General features: G+C 40.0%; 4 protein-coding genes across 6 annotated transcripts in view; all 4 read left to right on the forward strand.

Annotated features, from left to right (window-relative positions):
- Positions 1-1,132: 1,132 nt before the first annotated feature.
- Positions 1,133-10,866, forward strand: LOC125903692 (sphingomyelin synthase-related protein 1-like). Of its 3 annotated transcripts, none has more exons than XM_049600772.1 (6): positions 1,133-1,234; positions 5,636-6,265; positions 6,367-6,462; positions 6,606-6,723; positions 6,913-7,063; positions 8,747-10,866. In XM_049600772.1, the coding sequence occupies exons 2-6, from the start codon at positions 5,640-5,642 to the stop codon at positions 9,049-9,051; spliced, it is 1,296 nt and encodes a 431-aa protein (XP_049456729.1). In that variant the 5' UTR covers positions 1,133-1,234; positions 5,636-5,639; the 3' UTR covers positions 9,052-10,866. The 3 variants fall into 3 exon arrangements, with proteins under 3 accessions (XP_049456729.1, XP_049456728.1, XP_049456730.1); XM_049600771.1 differs by lacking the exon at positions 1,133-1,234 and adding an exon at positions 1,292-1,715; XM_049600773.1 differs by lacking the exon at positions 1,133-1,234 and adding an exon at positions 3,053-3,176.
- A 250-nt stretch (positions 10,867-11,116) lies between these two features.
- Positions 11,117-14,261, forward strand: si:ch73-288o11.4 (beta-microseminoprotein). Its single transcript, XM_049600534.1, has 4 exons — positions 11,117-11,196; positions 12,044-12,149; positions 12,265-12,367; positions 13,947-14,261. Exons 1-4 carry the CDS (start codon positions 11,194-11,196, stop codon positions 14,065-14,067), a joined length of 333 nt encoding a protein of 110 aa, XP_049456491.1. The 5' UTR covers positions 11,117-11,193; the 3' UTR covers positions 14,068-14,261.
- Positions 14,262-14,433: 172 nt separating this feature from the next.
- npy4r (neuropeptide Y receptor Y4) lies at positions 14,434-21,023 on the forward strand. The gene is made up of 2 exons (XM_049600506.1): positions 14,434-14,579; positions 19,036-21,023. Exon 2 carries the CDS (start codon positions 19,106-19,108, stop codon positions 20,456-20,458), a length of 1,353 nt encoding a protein of 450 aa, XP_049456463.1. The 5' UTR covers positions 14,434-14,579; positions 19,036-19,105; the 3' UTR covers positions 20,459-21,023.
- A 1,254-nt stretch (positions 21,024-22,277) lies between these two features.
- mcph1 (microcephalin 1) overlaps positions 22,278-23,057 on the forward strand; it is a 38,851-nt gene continuing 38,071 nt past the window's right edge. Inside the window, exon 1 of the mRNA XM_049600719.1 lies at positions 22,278-22,340. The gene's annotated coding sequence lies outside the window, so the exon portion shown is untranslated. The remainder of the gene's footprint in view (positions 22,341-23,057) is intronic.

Consider the following 23,057-nt stretch of genomic DNA (forward strand, 5'->3'; position numbering starts at 1 on the left):
ATCTTACAGAGAATCCCCATATTCCCCCAAGGGAAACATACATTGATCATTTGAGCATGGGCAAAAACATTGTGGAATCTTCTTATTAAAAGTCCAGTGTGGAGGATTTAGTGGCATTTAGCAACCTGAAACTTCCCCCGTGTGCCAGACACATAGGAGAACTATGGTGTACATGAACCTATCTAGACCCACTGTTTGATTTGTCCATTCTGTTTTACTGTAGAACAACACAGCAGACTCTGTAGAAGAGGACTGTGGATGGATTAAGAGAACTGGAGTCAGCATTGAAGTCAAGATCCTGTTCATTCCTATAAAAGTTGCTGAGTGACGCATGAAGCCAAAAACATCTAACTGCTGTGTACCAAGATGATCGCATTTGCATCTGCATCAGCCAGGTGGACTACCTCCATCTTAGCTGTCTGCTGACTTAAATGGGGTAAATCAATTTAATGAAGTCCTCTAGACTGTCCAAATGTTAATGAGCTGAACAGATCAAATCTTGATAATGCTATGAGTTATTTCCCAGAGGTCGTGATGGTCAAATCAATGTATTACTGATGTCTATTTCACAATCTAAGTCTATGGGGAGAAGTCTTTTTGGGCTCAATGGCATTATCAAAAGTTGGGTTTAAAGCCTTGCACACTTCCTGGGGGCCTGAAAAGGGCCCATGCAAGAACATTAAAAACTGAATGGACCTATCTAGAGCAAGTGCTTGGTTTGTCTGATCTGGGCTACTGTAGAAACATGGCAGTGCAACATGGGGATCTCCACAGACGAGGACTCACTCCCTATATAGATATAAACAGCTCATTCTGAGGTAAAGAAAACACCTGCCAACTGTGCCCCTAAATCCTACACACTGGACCTTCAGTGTGTCACAGTAAGAGGATATCAAGCTGGTGAACATAGGACCCTGGTGACATTGATACGCTCCCCTGCCTGTGCCTGTGCTGTCAGGTCTTAACCAAATACTGCATGAAATTCAATTTTTTTATATATATATAGGGAGCCTGTAAACAGATCCTAGTTTTACCTGAACACGGCCAGCAGATGTCAGTGTGCTTTTACAAGCAGCCTTGCAGGAGCCCACCAGCTCTTCTTTACTACTGTTGTTTATTGTTGTCTCTTCCTGGTTGGTGTTGCCTAGTTGTCACAGAAGCATGTTGGCCATGAAATACTCCAGACACACATCTGATCTCTACCTTCTGCCAGCACAGTGACAGTGGACTTATGGTAAGAGAGGCAGCAACTGTTTAATATTGTCTGTAAAGTAAGTTTGACACTACTAAATGTACTTCATGTGACTGTTTTGTTCTCATTTCAACACACACCCTTCTACTTTTGTTTATGTGAGGAAAACACTGTTTAATTTTTTCCATGCTGCCATAAAATATGATTTAATTGCTCTCAGTTGACCTTGTGCTGAAATGTAGCAGTGTGGCGTTGCTTTGTGGTCCTGTGGTGGACAGACTATGAGCCCATTGTCCAAGTGTCTCTCTCTCTCACACACACACACTGAAGGGCTTTCTCTCTCACAGCTGTGTGTCACAGCTCACTGACTCACTGTAAGCCAGCCAAACAAGCTGACATGGCACTTATGAATCCCCCAAGTAAAGCCTCGGGCAGAGAAGCTGCAGGATGTTGCCAGTAAAATCTCGAGGCCAGTTAAAAATAACTTATTTCTCTCTGAGGGAATGGAGCAGCAGCTACCCAGGTGAGGTGCTTTAGGTTTCAGACATGTAAATATTTAATATTCATCAGCTGACTGTTGTGTATGATCCTTCACTGGCAGTCTGACACCATAGATCTGCATTATCAGCAAGCTTTGATAGGTGTGATGGTGATTGGGAGGTTATTGGCAAAATCTGACCTCCTGCTATTGTTGAAAGAGGATGTTGACGTCAGTGATGTGATGTCATATTAGGTGTGACTGTGAGTCTCCTTACGAGATTGGGTAATGTGGGAAACTCTCATTGATTGTGAGACTTAAATGAATTCATGTAATGTACAGGAAAACCTGTTTCACTGTGTCACAGCCTTTTAAGACTAGAACATGATGTCTAATCTGTATGATAATATGATACTGTTGAAATTTTCAGCTGATATTTTTGGTCTTGTATCAACACACTGCAACATTTTGAATACAGCTTAAACCATTCATCGATTTTTCTTAGATGGTATCAGATTTTGTAGTATGAGGATTAGGGTTGTAACTAACAGTTATTGACTTTATTAATTTGTAGTTTGTTGTTTTTTAAGTCAGAAAAAAAGTGCAAAAAATTTCACCAGTTTCCTGGCCCAAGGTGGTGTATTTAGATATTCAGTTTCCTACAATGTAAGACAACAAAAAGCAGCAAATTCTCAAATTAAAAAAGATAAAACTGTAAAAATATATCATGTTTTTGCTCAAATAAATTAATGGATGATGAGAATATGTGGATATATTTTTGTCCATCTCCTTACTTATTAATCTAATAACTGTTTCAGCTATAGTGAGGATTAGCTGTTTTTCTTGTTTTACATTCCAGTAAACTGAATATTTAGGTTTTAGGACTGTTGGGCAAAAATAATGCAATTGTGCCTTCATGTATGAGCATTTATTGATTTCTCAGCATACTAGTATTTTTTAATAAGTTTATTATCTCCCTACAGACCTGGTGCTGTCCCATGGATTTCTATAAGTCTATCTCCACCAGTGTGATGAATTAAAAAGATCCTGTAACTCATTATGATAAGAAACTTTCTCAAAATAATGAGTTGGTATTTCAGTACACTAAAAATACTAAATCATTATTTTTGAGAAAGTTTCTCATTTTTTTGAGATACCAACTAATTATTTTGAGGTCAAGTCATTATTTTAAGGAAGTTTTTTCCATTGTAATCACTTACAGAATCTTTATTTTTCACACTGGTTGAAATGGTCATTCATTGCTGATAACCGAAAGCTGCTGACTTGGTAATTTCAAGTCTGTATCTCTCACGTGTAGTAGTCAACAGTCGTGTTGATTGAGCCCTGCAGACCTTTGGAGCAGTTGGGAGGCGAGGGTGAGCAGCGCCGTGGTGAGCTTATCAGTGGGTCAAAGAGCAAAGACAAGAAAAAGACAGAGCAAAGAGGAGAGTTTCGTCAGTCTGTCTGTGGGAGAGGAGCTTACTTACCCTGCTTGTTTTGTGGATGGTTAGTGACTCACTGCTTTTTTATTATCATGAAATGACAGCTGTGGAACAGAGAGGATGTTCACACTCAAGTCAGGTTGAATTCTGTTTGTTTGCTTTGGTTTGACACATACTGTAAAACGTAGAATAGAAAAGAAGACACTTCACTGTCTATTTTTTGCATGCAAAGGGCAGAAATTTGTCTTTGATTTGCATGTGCAAATCTGCTAGAGAAAAGGGAACATTAAACAAATCATAACATCCAGACAGGACGCATTAAAACACATTTACTTAAAAACACAACACAGGCCTGTTTTATGTGGATCAGAGTGTCAGTGTGCAGAACTACACTGTACGCTACTGCTCTGCTGTACGGACCTGAACACAGGTGATGGAACGGAACTGAGTAGCCGGCAGTTTGTAGGTGCTGGCTCACGTGGAGTTAGAGCACAAACAAGCTGCTGCACAGCAGATCACCTGTACAATGACCTCCCAATCAGTCACAGTGTAACATATGTGCCACATGCATTCTTCCACAGTGTGTATTATTAACTGTATTATAGTGCTTCAGGTAATGTGAGGAATTGCTGCTTCTCTTTTTTATATCATTTAAGATGGCAACTAAAATTTGTTTTCATTATCTGTCAATCAGTGTATGAAATGTAAGAAAATTGTAAAAAAATGTTCCCAGAGCGATGTCTTCAATTTACATATTTTGTCTGACTAACAGTCCAGAACCCAAAGAAACACAGTTTAACAGGACATAAAATAGAAAAGCAGAAAATCCTCACAATTTAGAAGCTTGAACAAGAGACTGGAGTTTTTGCTGAAAAAATAACAAACTAAAATGAGTACTTGAGTATCAACATACTTGCAAGGCAAATTTCCTAATGACTGACTACAGTCAATCAATGGACTAATCCTTTCAGCTCTAATATTGTAGATTTGATATCTTTTGGATGAAAGGCTGGTTTGGATTTGAAATTTTGATGGGCATTTTGACATTTGACGTACTAAATGGTTGCCATTCAATTAGTTAGAAAAATAACTGTCAGTCCAATCAGTAATGAAAATACTCATTAGTTGCAACCTGTGAACAAAATAATTCAAATCCTTTGTAGAAATTTGCTGTTGTTTAGTGGTGTACTTGTACACAGTAGATTGAGCTTGAGGACACACAGAGTGGCTCAGACTGTCTAGGTCAGGGGTAGGCAATCTTTGGCTCCTGACGCTGCATGCGACTCTTTAGCCCCTCTCTTATGGCTCCAAGTAGCTTTGACAAAAAAAAATATGGAAATGAATAACCATCATTTTTTATTTTAATTAATTTTTGTAGGTCTAAATTGATTCTTAATTTTCAGTGGTAAAACGTGTAACCTATACACTGATTAAAACAAATATTTTAACATTTCATTAACTAAAATGTGTGTTAGGCATCTGTGGCCCGGTGCCTTTTCCTCTACAAACATCACTAGCAATGGCGACAGTAGTCTTGAGCCCTCCTTGCTAGGCTAGCTGTGAATTCCAAATCCGACTTAATCTGACAGATTAATTTGCTTTAATCTGCAACTCTAAGTTAAAGAACCAAATAATCATAAATAGCCCACTGCAGAGTAGCTTTCTTATGCTAAAGCAAATAAGGAATGCTCGTTTAGATCTATTAAGAATGTTAATAGGCTAAATTCAACTTGTTACCTACCCTGTTACCCTGTTACCAAGCTGTGTTACCTTTAATATAAGGCTCAAATATTTTTCTGATTTGTTTTTTCTTTTTTGGCCAAAAATGGCCCTTGGTCTAGGTAATTTCGGAGCTGAAACAATTTGTCAATTAATTGATTAGTTGACTGACAGAAAATTAAGCACCAGGTATCTTGATAATCAGTCAGTCATTTGAATTCTTTTTCAAGTGAATAATGCCAGAAGTGTGGTAGATCCTGCTGCTGCAGTGTGAGGATTTGATGTTTTTTCTCTGTTTTACATCACCGTAAACTTATTTTTTGATGAAACAAAACATTTGAAGATGTCACACTGGATGCAGGGAAAATGTGATGGGCATTTGTTTGCCATTTTTGATGTCTGGCTCACTTCAAATGAAAGAATGTGTCCACATGTGCCCCAGATCACCTCCGAATGTGGTCTGAGCGATTGGCTTTTAAGATGCGTTTAAGACGCATAGAGTGCATTCACACCTGTACTTAAAGCTGTCCACTTATGATGTAATCACCCAAAATAATACCAGGTGTAAACAGGGCCTTACACTGTAGGGCAAGTGGTTGTGATCAAAAGTATGCAAATTAAACAGCAGCCTAATTAGATGGATGAGTGTCAGGCAGTTTTGCATTCAAACAACAGGACTGACTGTGACAAAGACAGTAATGAAATCAAGAGGTGAAAACACAGTGGAGAAGGAAGTGCTAATTACCAATGGTTGTTTTCATCTTCATTAAGCCCATTACTAACACTGCATGTCTGTATCTGCAGTGGCATGGCACCGCCAGAGGAAAGTGTGAGTGCCTGGAGCTGTAAGCAGGTGGCCCAGTGGCTGCAGGAAGAAGGTTTTGGAGAGTATGTGGAGTTATTGTGTGCCCAGCACCGCCTGGACGGCCTCAGCCTGCTGGCTCTGACTGAGGCCGATCTGCGCGGGCCTCCGCTGGGCCTCACTGTGCTGGGAGACATCAAGAGGCTTACCATAGCCCTCCGCAGGCTACAGAGACAGAACCAAGCTCAGCTGGAGGAGCTGGGTCTCCGGCCTTCAGACAGTCTCCCCGCTGGGCTCTTGTTGGGTGCCGTACGGGGTGATTGGAGCTGTGACGGAGCTGACAGGAGGTATAATGGAGGTGATCACTTGTGTAATGGGACAGAGCTGCGGCTGAGGAACAGTGACAGATCTGGATGCGGCTCAGGAGCTGCAGTGTGTCATACACACTCCAACGGGAGGTACAGGCAGCAGCACTTGGCTGGCAGACTGGACCCAGAGGTGTGGAAGACAGTCATGAGCTCCATATACGTCTTTTTAGTATTTGGATTCACATCTTTTGTCATGGTCATCGTACATGAGCGTGTCCCAGACATGAGGACGTACCCACCACTGCCTGACATATTCCTGGACAGGTATGGATCCAGTGCATGTTGAGCAGACTCCATAGTTCATGTTCACACTCCCCTGCTCATATCTAATCTGCATGCTGACACACGTTCTTGTACTCTGACAGTGTTCCCAGAATCCCTTGGGCTTTTGCAATGGCTGAAGCCTGTGGCCTCATCCTGTGTTACATGTTCCTGTTGATCCTGCTCCTCCACAAACACAGGTAATCCACTGTTCCAGCTCACTGACACACTGTGTTCTAGTAATATGTGCAAATAGAGCACATCACCATGAAAACATGAAGTGTTAAAAATGCAAATATAAAGATATTGACTAAGGAATGAATTATGAATGTCTCTATTTCAGGTCCATTCTCTTCAGACGGCTGTGTTCTTTGATGGGAACTGTGTTTTTGCTTCGTTGTTGCACCATGTTTGTCACCTCGCTCTCTGTGCCTGGGCAGCACCTGAAGTGTACCAGTAAGGTGGGAAGTGCTCATGAGATTATGTGCAGATTAGATAAAGTTTGGTCTGGTGCGGCCAGTAATTCTTGTTGCCATTGGCAGTGTTACAGTTTATTCTTGACTCAGCATTCCCACTATGATAAGCGCCGAACAGCTGCTGCTGAGTTTCACACAGCATGACTGATATAACTGGTGTGTTTTCTTCCTCAGTCATACGGTGATACGTGGGGAAAGATACAAAGGGCACTACTGATCTGGAGTGGGTTTGGGATGACTCTGACCGGTGTCCAAACATGTGGAGACTACATGTTCAGTGGACACACTGTTGTCATCACAATGCTCAACTTCTTTGTGACTGAATGTGAGTGTCACTATTTTTTTTTTTTTTTTTTGTCTTTAACTACAGAACGGACGATTTTAGAGTATGTGTGACTCTTGTTAAAGGGACAGTTCACCCTGAAATTAAAAATACATATTTTTCCTCTTACCTGATGTGCTATTTATCAATCCGGATTGTGCATCAAATTGTGAACGAGATGCTCATGTTTGGGAGGGCGCGAGATGTAAACCTTAATGCCGTCCTCCTCAGCTGAGCTGTAGTGTTAGCTCAGTGGTGCAAGGTGAGCTCACAGTAGATGCATGTTTCCTTCTGTATGGTGATACAGTCAATGGGTGTAGTTCAGTAGAAAGAGCTGTGTATGAAACTGCTCACATCAAGGTCTGTGGATTAGCTTGTGTAACCAGGTCATGATTTCTGGAAAGAGACATTGCTGTTGAGGTTTTCAAATATATTTTTTGGCACTTTGAGCACCACAAGCTGAGTGCAATCTAGTTCTGTTACATGTAAGAGAAGGCAGATATCTCTATGTCTGATATCTCCAACACTCTGCAGCTCACACCAAAACAATCTAAGTTGATAAATAGCACTACAGGTAAGAGGAATTTGTATTTGTGTTTGGGGAGAACTGTCCCTGTAAAGCTGATTTTATTATATATTATATGTTAAATTTATATACGATCAACAAATCGATGACAAGATCAAAACCATAAATGCTGTGGTACATTTCTCAGTACCTTCTGACTTCCCTCTTCTGTCTGTGGTTTTCAGCCCCAAGCCGATTAGTTCCTTTGAAGAAATCCTTTTTATACCTCTATGCCAGCGATAAATGGAGGGGCATTATGTTTTCCACCAATGTCTCTAGAACGGCTTGAGGGACATGTTTAGCACATATGTTTACTTGGACTCACAGATAAATGAGTCAGAATTCAGTGGTCAAAGGTCAAAGGTGACTTCACCAATCATGTGTTAGCCATAACTCAAGAATAAATATGCTAGTTATGCCACATTTTCACACAAATGTTTAATTGGATTAAATGATGAAGTGATAACATTTTATGTCCAAAAGGTCAAAGGTCAACTGTGACATCATAATGTTCTGCAAAAACACTTCTCTTGAATAATGAATCAATGTTATAAGTTAGAATCAGAAGGGGAGACATTTAGTCAGATGCTGATTTGGTGACTCTAATTTTGGGTGTCCTTCTTGAATCTGTGCTGATTGTATAGATCCTCTGTGCTGCCGAGGGGAAGATGTGGTAAAACATCCACAGACATGAGTGTAAATTGTAAGGTCAACTTGACTTGTTTGCGGAGTCATACAACCAAACAGCTGGGCATTGTAGTTTTCAGCTAATGTTACTCAAACAGGAGTGAATTTTGTATTTGTTTGGGACTATTTCTAATGCGGATTAACACACATTTGGCCTACTAAGGAGTATTTACAGCCACAGGACAATCAACTCAAACTAAACATGTTCATTGTAATGAAGGAACATGTCGTCCATTTCAACAAGGTGGCTCACTGATGTGTTTTTGATCGACATTGGAGCTCTGTGTCTCTGAGAAATAAACTGTATCAGGCTCTGGATATGTTGGGCACTTTAATTGTACTAAGCTGGTTTTGGTCTTTTCATGGTATTTGTTCACAATAGGGAAAAAAGAAAGAAATCTATATATTTTCTTTAATGATCTCTTCAATTGCAGACACTCCACGATCCTGGAATCTCATTCACACCATCTCCTGGGTGTTAAACCTGTTCGGGATCTTCTTTATCCTGGCGGCTCATGAGCACTACTCCATCGACGTTTTCATCGCCTTCTACATCACCACTCGCCTCTTCCTCTACTACCACACCTTAGCCAACACTCGTGCCTACCAGCATAGTCGGAGGGCGCGCATTTGGTTCCCCATGTTCTCCTTCTTTGAATGCAATGTGAATGGACCTGTTCCCAACCAGTATCACTGGCCCTTCAACAAACCTGCCTTCATGAAAACTCTGATTGGATAGAGTACGCTTTCTAAGATCTGCAGCTGCAATGTGCATGGACTGTAATATTAAAGCCTGAATGAGAAACTTTTACCTGAGATGCTGCTTCTTACCTTTCAGAGGTTATAAGTTCATTACGTGGGAGGTTTTTTCCCTCATTTGTACAAATGGAGGATTTTTATTTTGAAATATAGTTATTTGCTTTCTTTCTGAAAGTTAGATGTAAAGATTGTTCCCACTCTCATCTATGTCTGTTAAATATGAAACAAGGGGTTATATCTGGGTCTGAAGGGTGAAGCCAAAGAGGAAGTGCCTTAAACTTGTGTTCTTTCCAATGGCCACTAGGGGGCGACTCCACTGGTTGCAAAAAAGTCAGATTTGTATACAAGTCGACAGGAAAATTAGCCTACTTCACTTGTTTTATTACCTCCGTAAACATTCTCCTGATGAGTCTTTGGTCTCAAAGGTTAGTTTCAAGTACAGCATGATGTTTGTTTTGTAAGTTATGGTCCCATTCGATTGAGGCTCCACCCTCTTTACCAACATGGTCACTTTTGGCTCCAAAAAAAAAAAAAAAAAAAAAAAAAAGATAGTGACAACCAAAATGCCAAACTCTATGATATGAAGCCACAGCGAGCTGATAATTACCTTAGCTTATCGTAAAGACTGGTAACTGGGGAGAAACGGCTAGCGTGGCTCTTTTTGAAGGTAAAACATTTACTGACAGTACCAGCATCTCAAAAGCTCAGTGATTAACTTTTGTTTAAGCATGTAACCTCAGGTTTATTTGTATTTCATTTGTACAAAGGGGGGAGTTTTTTTTTCTTTGTCCTGGCTAGCTGTTTCCCTCTGTTTGCTGTTTTTATGCTAAGCTAAGCTAATTAGCCGCTCGCGATAAAATCATATTTAGCACACAGACTTGAGAATGTTTCCATGTAAGAGTTAGATGAGAGAGCGAATAAGTGTATTTCCCATTTCTTTAAATTTAATTGCACAGCTCAATGTAAAACAAAGAAATGCGGTTCATTATAGGGCTGCAGGTACGAATAGTTTTCTCGGAGATTTATTTGCCTTTGATTGTCACTTTGATCGTTCATGTTCCACATTGGGGATGTTTAAGGTTCACAGGTGGTTCGGGTCTACAGTAGGAAACTGATGAGGCTGTATGCAGGTTCATACTGTAGTTTTGGGAGTCGTCATGGGCACAGTTTATATATTGTTTTGCTGCAAAGAGATTTGACACCTGTTTGGTACCTGCTACCAAAGTTTCTTTTGATGTGCAACAGGAAAGACACTTCCTGTTCTCTACTGACAGAGTTCTGTTTCAGTCACCGTTTGTTTTTTTATTTACACTTTATAAATTGAACTCTACAGCTTTGTTGTGTTTTATAATATCACCACTACATTCACAGTTAAACCAAATATCTCAACATTTATTGTAATGTTCAGTGTTGCCAATCAGCCCTCACTATAATTATTTCTTTGTCCTAATTTGATAGTGTTTTATGTTTTATGTTTGTTTTTTTTAACAGATTTTTAATCATGCAACAAGTATAGAAGTGAATGGAGGTGGATTTTATTAAAGCTTTATTGTCCAGAATTTTTCTCTGTTGCACAGTACAAAAACTGGCTGTTTGGATAACAATGCTTCAAAAGTATATTGTTTACTTTGTCATGGTTGATCCAAACTATATCTTTTAAATAATTGTTTACAATTTATGGCTTTATTTGCAATGCAAGTAATCTCTCTCTGCCTTTTGGCTCAGCAATAAACGTTTACAGGAAAACTGTTTTTTATATTTTGACTGACTGTTTCCTTGGCTGCTTTTATTACTAATATGTTTCTTTTTGCATTTGTTGAATAAAGTCAATTACAAATATTACTAGAAATCCAGATTATTGTGAGTTAGTTAAAAAAAAGAACACTCAGTATCAATCATGGGTGAAATTATCATGATTTAGAGGGGTGTGCCTTCAATATCAACACAACCTACATACTTGCTTTTCTTCTCCACCTTAAAACAAATATTTGATAAAAGTCACATCACTGTTCAAATATTATCAATACTGATATGCAGGGGGGCACACCTTGATATAAAGCCTCCATTGGAGAGTCCTTACATAGATCAGCTTCCTGTTGACCGGGTCACATCACATCTGAAGATGGTACGTATGTTGCACTTTTTAATTAGAGAAACTATGAACATGTAGTAACTTGGGGAAAAAAGTTTTTTGTTATAGTTTTTATAAGAAAATGCAATATAAATGTAGGTATGGGATGATAAATTAGACTTTAAAGACATCATTGCTGTCAGATTGGCTTTACAACTATCTTCAAATTCCTGCAATATTCAACTGTAGAGCCTACTGCACCATTTATTATTATTAATAATAATAATATCAATGTTATTAGTCATATTTGTGGTTGTGGTTTTACTGGTATTAAAACATGAATCAGTGTATAAAACCAAAGACAGAACTGGTACATTAGCAAATAATTAATTCACATAATGATTAAGGTTATAACGCAAAATGTAAATACTGCAGATAAGATGCAAATAATTATACGTGGTTTAAAAGACTCATTATTTTTGCCTAATGCAAACTGTGAATCCTACAAATCTATCATCTGCAGAATAAATTACTTAAATTCTATTTTTACCCACTGTTGCACTTGCAACTGTATGTTGCAAATAAAACATCTTTTGCATTTAAATGTATACATAAAAGTGCCCTTTTGTATAAGATGACAAATCATTACATGCAAATAAGTTCAATGCTAAAACCTTCTGATACTGACAGTGAAACGTTTTTTCTTTCTTAAAGGGTTTTAAGTCTCTTTCATTTGAATGGATTAGCTGTTTGTGTGACCATTACAAGGCATAAATAAAAGCCACCCATCTCCTTTCAGTGTTTAGGAGATCTTAAAAGGGTGATAAATGAGTGCATAACGACACCACGTAGACTATAAGAGTGCAGCATGTTTACAGATGGCTTTCCTGTACTCCTCCAGCCTTCTCTCCATGTGTTCATTTGTCTGCTGGGACTGGTAGTCCTGTGTCACTCTGACTGCTTCTTTGAGAAGTTAGAGCTGAAAGATCCGAATAACCCTCCAAAAGGTGAGACCTAAAAGTCATCGAAACCACACCTATGCACCCATTGATACACTTGTGATTACAAATTTATCAGAGCTTGATCAGTGACTGAACTGTGGTTTTATTTCTTTACATGTAGGCTGTGTGGACAAGGATGGAAAGCAGCATGGGTTTGGCTCTGAATGGGACAGAGACTGCATGGCGTGCTCTTGTATGAAGGATGGCTTGAGTTGCTGTAGCAAGTAAGACTTTCATGCATTGATTTATTACATCACAGCTTATTTTTTCAAAATAGTGCTCTATTACGAAAATTACTGGGATAGGGAGGGGGCTGAATCTTGTCCATCATATATCGATTATGATTAAACTGAAAAGATGTACATGTATTTTGTGTTTCACCAAATTGACATCTGGGTCACACTTAATTTAGAATAAAGCTCTGATAAAAAGACAGTATTGTTGGATAGTGCACCTCTGTGACCGATCTGTTTCAAAGGAAGTCTGAAATGAAATATAGTTTTGAAATGAAAAAGAATAATGAAATACCATGCCCTGCTATCACACAACATGAAGACTCCTCCTCCTTTTAGCCAAGAGCACCTATTATGTGTATGCATGTGGCTTGTTTCAAAGGTTATGTAACTGTTCCTTTGGCGAGTTTACATAGCCCTGAGGTGGGCTTAGGCCTGGTTTTATCGTTGTTTGACTGACTGTTCCAGAAAAGTTAGTTGCCTTTTCATCTTTACTATCTTACATTTAGTTATAGACTAAGAAAACATGTTTTAATTTACTCTCTGACTCAAAAGCTACCGACAGCTACCAGTTAAGGTGGATTATTTTCTTGCTTGTTACTCAGTGCATGAGTTTATGTTGTAAATCAATCAACACACCTTAAATGTTAATATAACTTGACCATCCTATTGGTTTTTATCGGATCTCTTTCAAGACATACACTTTAGAAAATGATTGGATTTTCAAGCTCTAAAATGTTGGATGCACTCCAGTAGCACTACACAACTGTAGAATGTAAAAACCCGACAGGACCTGACTTGTCGGGCCAGATTCAGATAAATATTTACAATGATGTTCGGGTCAGGTTAAGCCTGGGAAGCTGGGCCACGTCTTGGCCAGGGCTGGGGGTTGTTTTGTTATTTACAGTATTTCAGGTGATAAATATTTATGTATGTTCATGTTCACGTCAAACAAAAGGTGTCATTATGTCACATAACCTGAAGCATGGTGTACTTGCTCTGGACATTCTGGCCTTTCCAGCAGTAGTGAAGAGAACTTGCTGGAAGAAGGATTGAGCAGAGGAGGATGGCAATGCTATCACCTCCCTCCATGATAACTCCTGGATAACTGGATTATATAAATAATTCAGTTAACGGTGGTTACAGTGCAACAAGAGTTTGTGGAGAGATGAACACTCCAATAGTGAGACTCAAAATGTATTATTTGTAACTGCTGAAGATGTTGATGTTAATGCGAAATATGTGTGTAGTGTAATGTGTGTTTCAAAACAACCTACCTATACAAGCACATTTAAAACAATGCCTCTTGACGTTCATTTACAAGGTGCCACGTGTTTAGTCACGGTACACAAACAAGCTGTTACCATGGTAACAACAATAGTGTGAAAAAAATAGGATGCATGTTTCAGACAGAGATATGTGGTCCAAGCCGCACTCTACACCACTGCCCCCCTCCCATCTCTAATAATTTGTGTACAGTCCCTAACTTGTGTTAAACCATTTTAATATGATTGTTAAAAATGTTTTGATTCTTTTCATCTTAATAATAATCTTTGTCTTTGTCTCTCAGGATCCCTGATGCAAACGCAGTAGACATTCCTGAGGAGTGTGAGCTGGTGGTGAATAAGGAGGCCTGCTCTGCCAAGGTGGTGAAGAAGTCCGACAAAACACAAGAGTGTAACCCTCTCTAAATGTGCTATAAAGTGACCTCTACATCTTAGGGACGACTGAAGTCCAAACTGGCAATACTTTATTTTTCATATATCAACAGCTTTATGGTGTGTGCATACAGTAACTTACCAGTAAACACAGACACATCAACCATGCTCTCTTGTCTTGCTTTTCACCTTTTAAGTTCACCGGCAATAAAGATACAACCTAAAAACCTGCTCCAGCCCTGTCTCTTCTTGCCTGCTTTGTGTCTCTGTAACAGCAGGTGTCATTTCAGGATGTAATTGAATAAAACCACCACAGTGTGACAGCAGAGCTCAGTGCTCAGAGGGTCTCTGGCACCCAAAGGGCTCTAACAGCCCAATAATAGCGGTTCTCCCCTCGCCCGCTGTCTCTGACAGAAAACACTCTGGCGGTTGTGATGTTAAGCTCCTGCTCCAACTCTCATCTCTGTGGATTCACACCTGTTCAGAGCGTCGTTTCCTCTGTCGTCTTGGCATCAAAGGGACTCTTGGCTCAACCAACCCACCATGTGAGTGCTTTATTTCTTATACATAATAATGATCTATAACACAATATAATTATCTTTGTCAGGGAAAGTCTTTCTTTAGTTAATCAGTTGTAAAATTAATGTTGTGTTGTCTCTTCACACTCAGCTTGTAGCTTAGTGTCCACAGATATTCAGATATACTGTATCTACAATTGCAAATGTTTTTAAATAATGCATTGGATCAACAGCAGTCTACAGGAGGCATTTCTGTGAACGTGCATCCAATTTCCTCGGGAAAACTGGAAAAAACAAACATCAGGAAACCAGGGAAAAAACATGTACATGCATTGATGTATCAAGAGGACATCCCATCTCCTAGTACTCATAGTGATAATAATGAGGATAATGATAATCTTGGGAGGTATATCACCCACAAACCTTGACACTACTCACAGAGAATAATGAGGCTCGGGTCATCATCTCAGGTTGAGCACAGCTCCTCTTATTCTGCTCCTCCAAATGCAGCAGGAGAGAAAATTGATTCTGAATAGTCCCACTGGCTGACTGTGTGCAAAATGAATTCAGCCATGGATACCAGTAAGTGGTATATTCACTGATAGTCTTGTTAAAAATCTGCAATAAAAATATTATTTTAAAGCGCACTTGTGATAAAGGAAGCATCTTTTATGATACACATTTTACGTGAATAGATTTTAATCTGTGACTGCACAGGGGGGAATTTAGAGGTTTGGCTTTCTCTTTGTTTGTCAGGCACTATGTGCAAGCTGTCTCCATGTCATTTCCATTTTCACACCCATTTATTTATAGTATAATTGTCTATTTCATTACAAGCAAATCCTCTTTGTCGCGCCTTCCAGCATGGCTCATACTGTAACTACAGACCATTAAATTATAGACAAAGCCACAAAGTTTCCAGAAAATATTTTTTACTATGCATTACAAGGAACTTTTATGAAATGCAATTGTGCATGGCATGATATTGCTACAGAGAATCTCTGTCAGAAAGAGAATAAATTACACTGTCGTGCAGTGTGACAAATGTCTTATCAAAAGCTACTGCAGAAAAAAAAGAGAGAGAACGATAATGTAGGTTAATCAATGAAAATGCATTCTGCACAGTATTTCTCTGAGAAATATACAAGAGAATAAGTCTTTTTCCAGGCAAATAACAGTCAGCCAGTTTCATTTCACTGTCAGAGAGCACTATTTCCTCAGAGATGGGAGACACTTCACTGAGGGAGAAAAGAAGAATATGATGGACAGAGCAGTGCCAGGTCACAGTGCTCCTTATCCTGCAGAGGATTTGCTCTGGAAAGGGAATAATCACAAAACACACCTACTTACTGGATGTGCATCTTACAGTGCCACATCACTGCAACATTAGAGGTTCACTTTTCCCTTTTAATGAGACATTTCTTGTTTTTTCTCCTGGTGATGTTTACGGTTCCTTCGCTTGGTTACAGCCATTTGTTACATCTTCTTACTGGTGACATTACACTTGTCTTTTCTCTTTGAACAAAGCATGATCAATGCTGTGCCACCCTGCCTGCAGCTCGCTCAACACACTGACAGAGTAGGTTAGTAATGATGCAGTGTGAAGTGACTGATAGCAAAGTGTGTGCACCGTTAATGGAAAATGACAGGCTCATTTTCTTCGCGATGCTGGTTTTCACAGCACATGGCAGAGGTTTCACAGGGGACAGCTACAGTCCATTTTTAGGATCCTGACAATGTCATGCCCTTTCACTTACTACGTTATTGTGTGCTTGAAAAATAGAAGCCTGTGCTCAGATATATGGATAGTTATTTTATTGTCATTTTGCTTTCATGTTCAGTGTGGAAACCTGATTAGAGGGAGGAGAACTGACAAGACAGAGATCTTAAGATGGGTAAAGAAGAAGAGAAAGAGTGCTTGTTAAGACCGAGATCTGGACCTACTCTGTGCAGCTGCAACACTGATGGGAATGTCATTATTTCCATAGCTATTTGGTCATAAACCAAAGTGGACACACTGAAATGAAATTAAAATGTTGACCTTATGATGGCACGAAGGAGAGATCAGGGGCTCGCCAACGTCACAACAAATCATCCACCAGGAACCATAAATAACTGATAAAATAAGATTTTATGACAATCCATTAAAGGAACAGTTCAGTCAAAATCAAAGACTGTTTTATGTTAGATATCTGCAGTGGAGATGTTTGTCTTCTCTCTAATATACTGGAACTAGAAGGCACTCGGCTTGTGGTGCTCAAAGCATCAGAAACATACATCTGAAAAACTCAACACCAATGTCTCTTTCTAGAAATCATAATCATCATCATGCAAGATAATCAACAGAATTTGTTGTGAGCAGTTTCATGTAGGAACTATTTTCTTTCTACCAAACTAAACCTGCCAGCCGTATCAATTTCTTCTCCTGTATGAGTAGCTTGTGTTTGTAACAACGAAATGTAAACTTTCATGGTGTCCTTCTTGGCTGAGCCATGGATGTATAAAGAGAACTGGATGCAGTGTTGGAGGAGGGTCCTGTTCATTCCTATGAAAGCTGCTCAGTGGTGCATGAAGCCAAAAAGATTGACTTTCCTGGTGTTAAATTACCCACATCTTCCACATCAATGGGCCCATGGAGCAAACACACCAGAGAATTCATCGACCGAGCGGCTAACTTCCACCAACCAAGACTGCTTCCTCTGGTTCAGCCTTCCAATAACTTGAATGGGGATAAAATTAATTAATTATGCAGTTCTTCTATACTTTTGAAATGTTATTAGGCTGAATGGATCAAATTGTGATAGCAAAATGGATTATTTCATGGGGGTTGTGATGCTAAAAAAAAAAAAAAAAAATCAAAACCAAATTGGACCAATGGCATCACATGAAGTAGGGGGAAGGGTGTGATATGGCCCTAAAATAATATCACAATATTTCAATGTATTTTTGCTATAACAATATTCTTGACAATATGACAAATTAGTATTAAAGAAATACATATTCCATTAAAATTTTCAGAGCATAGAATAGTAATAAAATAGGTGACAAAGTTTTACATGTTAGCCTAACAGTTTGCTTTTAAATAGTAAACTGTAAAAACTAAACATGTCTTTCTCTCTCATGTCTTTAGTTTGTGAACAACAGCAACTCAGAGTGAGTTTCAGATTATGTGTACAATATTAGTAGTTCAACAAAATAAAATCTTTCACAAATTACACAGAACACAAAACAAAAAAACACAAAAAAAGACAAAATCACTTGACGACACTGACTCCTGTGTGCGCACGGCGAGAGAGGAGGGAGAGACACTGTGCTGTCAGAGTGCCCTCTGAGTGGTAACTCGCTCAAAGAGTGTCAGTAGGCTGTGGCTAAAACATTCAGGACTCCCAGGCCTAATGACACCACAGTTAATTCCACACCACTGAAGCTGCTCCTCTTTTTGGAACCACCCCGCAGTCTTTCATAATTTCGCTTTCAGCCATGCTTGTTGCTGTGCATATCAGTATGATGTCAATATGTCAACAGGTAGAAATATCGCTAGTATGACGATATGAATTTTTTGTATGATATTAGAAATGATACCAGTATTATTGTGAACAAGATGATATGGCACACCCCTAATGTGAAGGACCTGGAAGTTACACAGTTTGGTCACTATGTCAAATAGGCTTCAAATTCTGGCACACTTCCTAGGGACCTGAGTGGAGCTGCAACATTAGCTAGCTCAGTGTTGCTAGGTGAGCTAGCAGTCGATGCACGCCTCCTTCCGCCTGGTGATGTGGTTGGTGGGTGTAGTTTGTTAGAAAGAAAATAGTTCCTACATGAAATTGCTCACAACAAGGTCTGTGGATTATCCTGAGGAATCTAGTCATTATTTCTGGAAAGAGACACATTGCTGTTCGGTTTTTCAGTATTTATGCGCTTTGAGCACCACAAGCTGAGTGCCATCTAGTTGCATTGTATTCTAGAGAGGACAGACTTCTCTACGGCTGGTATCTCCAACACTCAGCTGCTCACACACACACAAAAACAATATAGATCGATAAGTAGCGCTACAGGTGAGAAAATGTGTATTTTTAATTTGGTGGTGAACTGTCCCTTTACACAGCTGTTCAGACAAACGGACATTGCCATCACAACCTCCATGCAACCAGCACGGCTAAATATAGAACATAAGGGCATATTTTAATGATAATGCTTTCTTGAACCTAACAGCAGCTTATTAATATGCCTCAGCAGTGAGGTTTAAATTGTGCAGTTCCTCACAGTGACTTAAATAGAAAAAGTCCTCACACGTAGCATCTTTCCTGAGCTTTACTCCCCCTCAGCCCTCGGATCTATTTCTCACCTTTCCCTCACTCTCTGCTCCTCTCAGAACATCAGTATCACATGAACAGAAACTTTGACCCATAAGAGTGATTGCTTGGCAACTGATTACTGTATTTTTCTGTCTCTGTCTGTGCTTCCTTTTTCTTTGTGTCAGATGCAAGTTTCAAGGGGGCTGGGATGGACTGTTTGATCCTGGGGGCTGGTGACACTGAAGCCCTGGTGAGATGTCCCTGAGTGGCAACGAGAGCCAGCGTTCTCCGTCAGCGACAGCTCTGCCTTTGCCCTTCAACAGCTCCACCTCTCCACATTCCCTGCCATGGGAGGAGGGAAGAATTACTCATGATTCTGCGCAGGAGTGGCTGGGGAATACGACCCAGCTCCTCTCAGACCTTGCTGTTCTTGGGCACGATGAGCAGTGCCCTATGTCTTCCCTCCTCACAGCGTGTCTGGTCGTGTGGTACAGCATGACAATGGTGCTGGGGCTGATGGGGAACATCGGCCTCATCTGCATCATTGCCCGACGCAGAGAAAAAGTCAATGTCACCGGCATTTTCATCTGCAACCTGTCATTCTCTGACATCCTGGTCTGTGTCTTCTGCCTCCCCTTCACTGTCATATACACACTAATGGACCACTGGGTTTTTGGGTCACTGTTATGCCGGCTGGTGCCGTTCATCCAGTGCATGTCTGTGACTGTGTCTGTGTTGTCTCTGGTGTTCATTGCTCTGGAAAGACATCAGCTCATCATTAACCCCTCTGGGTGGAAACCGAGCATTCCTCAGGCCTACATGGTTGTCGGTCTCATTTGGATTCTGGCCTGCTTCACCTCCTCCCCTTTCTTGGCCTTCCAGCTGCTCACAAGTGAGCCCTATGCCAATGTGATTCTGCCCGAGTCCCAGCTCCATCATCAAGCTTCTCCTCAGACTTATCTCAATGCATCTCCACCTCAACCTGTTTCCTACACATACAAAAACTCATCCTCACTTCCAAATTCATACCGCACCCTTTTTTCTTATGTCCCCACCTCTCCACATATGGAGGCCTGTCTCGAGCACTGGCCCTCCCAGCAGCACAGGCTGGCTTACACCACATGGCTCCTGCTGTTCCAGTACTGTGGTCCACTGTTGTTGGTCCTGCTCTGTTATGTCAGGGTTTTTGTGCGCCTTCGCCACCGCAAAGACATGCTGGACCGTGCCAGGACCCCGGAGAGCCAGTGCATGAGCCACAGCCGTCGAATCAACATCATGCTGGTCGCACTCATAACAGCCTTTGCTCTTTGCTGGCTGCCGCTCACCATCTTCAATGTGGTGTCAGACTGGAACCAGGAGGCTCTGCCTATCTGCCACCACAACCTGCTGTTCTCCCTCTGCCACCTGCTGGCCATGTCCTCCACCTGCATCAACCCCATCATCTACGGCTTCCTCAACTCCAACTTTCGGCAGGAAGTGAGAGAGGTGCTCCTGCACTGCCGCTGTAGCCCGCTAGAGGAGGAGTGTGAGCGTTTCCCCATGTCCACTGTGCACATGGAAGTGTCCCGGACCTCTGTGCCTCTCAACTGCAGGAGCAACTCTGTTTGACTCTCTGTTGATATTAGAAAGGATACTGCTTAAGTAGAATAAAGTCCCATAAACTGTACAGTTGTAAGACTAACTTCTGTTGTGCGATAGTTTTGACTGTGGTATTAAGTGCAACATTTTTGTGTATGGTTTGAAGTGAAGTGTACAATGTTGGTATATCTTATTCTGCAGTGAGGAGTGTGGTAATGTAAAAAAAAATCTGTTTCAAAGAATGTGTCATTTCAAGCTTGTCTGTGGCTGTATCCCTATTAGATGCTTAATTGTGTACATTATGTACTACATACTATACTGTTTTTTTTGCAGTAAGTATACAAGAAAATCAGTATATTTTACCATTGTATACTAATAGGAAGTGATCAAATGTATGCCCAGTTGGACCTCACTTAAACTGTGACTTTAGAAAGCTGCCGCCCCACCATGATCATCCAAACACCACATGAGGAAACATCTTTTTGAATAAAGGTGTTCATTCTTCCAGTTGAGTTTCAGAGACTTAAGCTGTTCTCAAGGCCTGTGTTGGACCAACAAAATATTAAGAGACTTTCCTGTGTGCTGGTTTTTGAAGTGCTGCTGTTGTATTTCTTACATTTTATTACTTCTTTTGTATTTATGGCATTTGTGCTGATGTGAAATTGGTGTGTGAGCTTCTACAGTGAAGAAAAACACGAGGTGTAACATTTGTGATTAATGTGACTCATTGAGGTAAAATGTAAGTTTAGAACTTTGTTAATTTATAAAGTTGCTTTAGATGAGTTTAATAAATACAGAAACAACATCAAATGGCTTTTGATAGGTATTTAATTGTGTCACAAGTTGACGTGGGAAAGGATGGTTATGGAGATGCATGTAGTTCTTAGATATCTTTCACTTCAGACCTGTACACATATAAATTACATACTATTGTCTATCTGTTTAATCTGTGTACAGCTTGTGCATGTACATGTAAGACTGTAGGATAGTGTAGTCATGTATATGTGCCTGGAATAATAATCAAATCAGTGGGACTATCATATGCTGTAAATTCTATTAGCAAAAAGAAAAAAAAAAGAGATGATGACTAGGATCAAACGCCCAGGGTGCTGAATGGGCTCGGTCCAGCACTGTGTAAATAGTAAAAACATACACTTCTGAAATATTTTGTGGTGAAGGATGACCTGAGAACTCCAGGCTGTGTTTGATGAGTAACATCAACTTAATACCATGTAGTTTTAAAACATGAATTGCATCTGGACACCTACGAATTTGAAAAGGTCATCATAAAATGTCTGCCTAGTACCATCCTCAACAAGTTCAGCCTCATTCCAGGACAGTCTTTGTCTGCTTGAGCTTACTCCGTGTCAGTGAGGGAAGCAGTCGAGATACTCCTACCCCAGCTCTGTAATTTTCATGTGAAATGTCAGCTGAAAAACATTTCCATGGATTTGACTGAGGTTTTTGTGACAGGAGGTTGGTGAACATGAAAAATAGACTACAGGCTGAGCCTTTGATTGATCTCTTAGTCACTCTAAACACACTGAAGGAACTGAGTGAGTTTGGTCAGAATTTAAAACTATACCAAAAATGGAAATCTTTTCCACCACTTTTTTCTTTCTACCGTAAATCAAGTCAATTTTAAATAATTATATGGTTGTCTGTCAAGGGAGACAGAAAAAAATAGCAATGGCACTTCTTAAAGCTTCATTTCCTCTCCTTTAAGGTTCAAAGTAGTAAGGGCCCTTCCATGTTCCCTTCGCCATCACTTCTGGGTTGGAATGACGTTTGTTACCTAGCAACCAATCATGGCCCTTGTCCCAGAATGCATTGCATCACAAACTGCACGCGCGAATCATGCACACACTGTATTCTTGGAAACTACGCAATTTAAACCTCACTGCCGCTTAAAGTAAGTGCGTGGCAATTATTAAAAACACTGTCTGATAACTGTATTCATGTTTATGTAAGTTACTGTTATTACTCGGACATGTGTGTCATACGTGTGCCAGCATATTACGGAAGTTGTACCCCAAGTTAGCCCAACCAGAGAAATGCTAAAGTAACTAAGTTAGTTGTTAGCTCGCTAACTTAGCAACAAAACGTAGCGTAAACTAACGGAAACAGTATCATAGCATCCACTTTAGCGTTGTTAGCTAGCTAATAGGTATTTTTATGTTAGGTAAGATATGTGTGTTAGTCAAAAAGTTGTGCTTTAAATGCTTTAGGTCATACATTACGTCATATATTAGTAAAGAAATTGACCTGTACGTTTGATAAAACCCCTCGGTTTACCAGTAACGTAGCTAACGTCCGGTTGTTCAGTTAGCTAATGTTAACACTACTATAACGTTACGCGTTTCGGTCATTGGATTTACAACAGACCCCAATACAGAGATAATGTGTTTTCGAGTTCGGCAGAAATGTTGCGTAACCCCCCACAGGAAAAACTAACTTCTTTACTGGCAGGAGTTCACAAAGACTAGAATTTCTAGCAACGTTATTACAAGTTGAATCATGAGGAAGGAGCATAGCATTTCCCACTTTCCCCCCAAGTTCAATATTTCTGATTCTGACAGATCGGTAGGTTCTTTATATGGTTTTGAAACAATTACTGTTACATGTTACT

Source organism: Epinephelus fuscoguttatus, linkage group LG16 (genome assembly GCF_011397635.1).
Source record: "Epinephelus fuscoguttatus linkage group LG16, E.fuscoguttatus.final_Chr_v1".
In the NCBI taxonomy this organism is placed as follows: domain Eukaryota; kingdom Metazoa; phylum Chordata; class Actinopteri; order Perciformes; family Serranidae; genus Epinephelus; species Epinephelus fuscoguttatus.

Bases quoted from the DNA above. Each gene is read 5' to 3' on its own strand.
- si:ch73-288o11.4 (XM_049600534.1), top strand. The intron at 12,150-12,264 runs GTGAGACCTAAA...CTTTACATGTAG, and splicing joins TCCGAATAACCCTCCAAAAG to GCTGTGTGGACAAGGATGGA. The intron at 12,368-13,946 runs GTAAGACTTTCA...TTTGTCTCTCAG, and splicing joins GGCTTGAGTTGCTGTAGCAA to GATCCCTGATGCAAACGCAG.
- npy4r (XM_049600506.1), top strand. From the start codon at position 19,106: ATGTCCCTGAGTGGCAACGAGAGCCAGCGTTCTCCGTCAGCGACAGCT.
- LOC125903692 (XM_049600771.1), top strand. From the start codon at position 1,696: ATGGAGCAGCAGCTACCCAG. The intron at 1,716-5,635 runs GTGAGGTGCTTT...CTGTATCTGCAG, and splicing joins ATGGAGCAGCAGCTACCCAG to TGGCATGGCACCGCCAGAGG. The intron at 6,266-6,366 runs GTATGGATCCAG...GTACTCTGACAG, and splicing joins CCTGACATATTCCTGGACAG to TGTTCCCAGAATCCCTTGGG.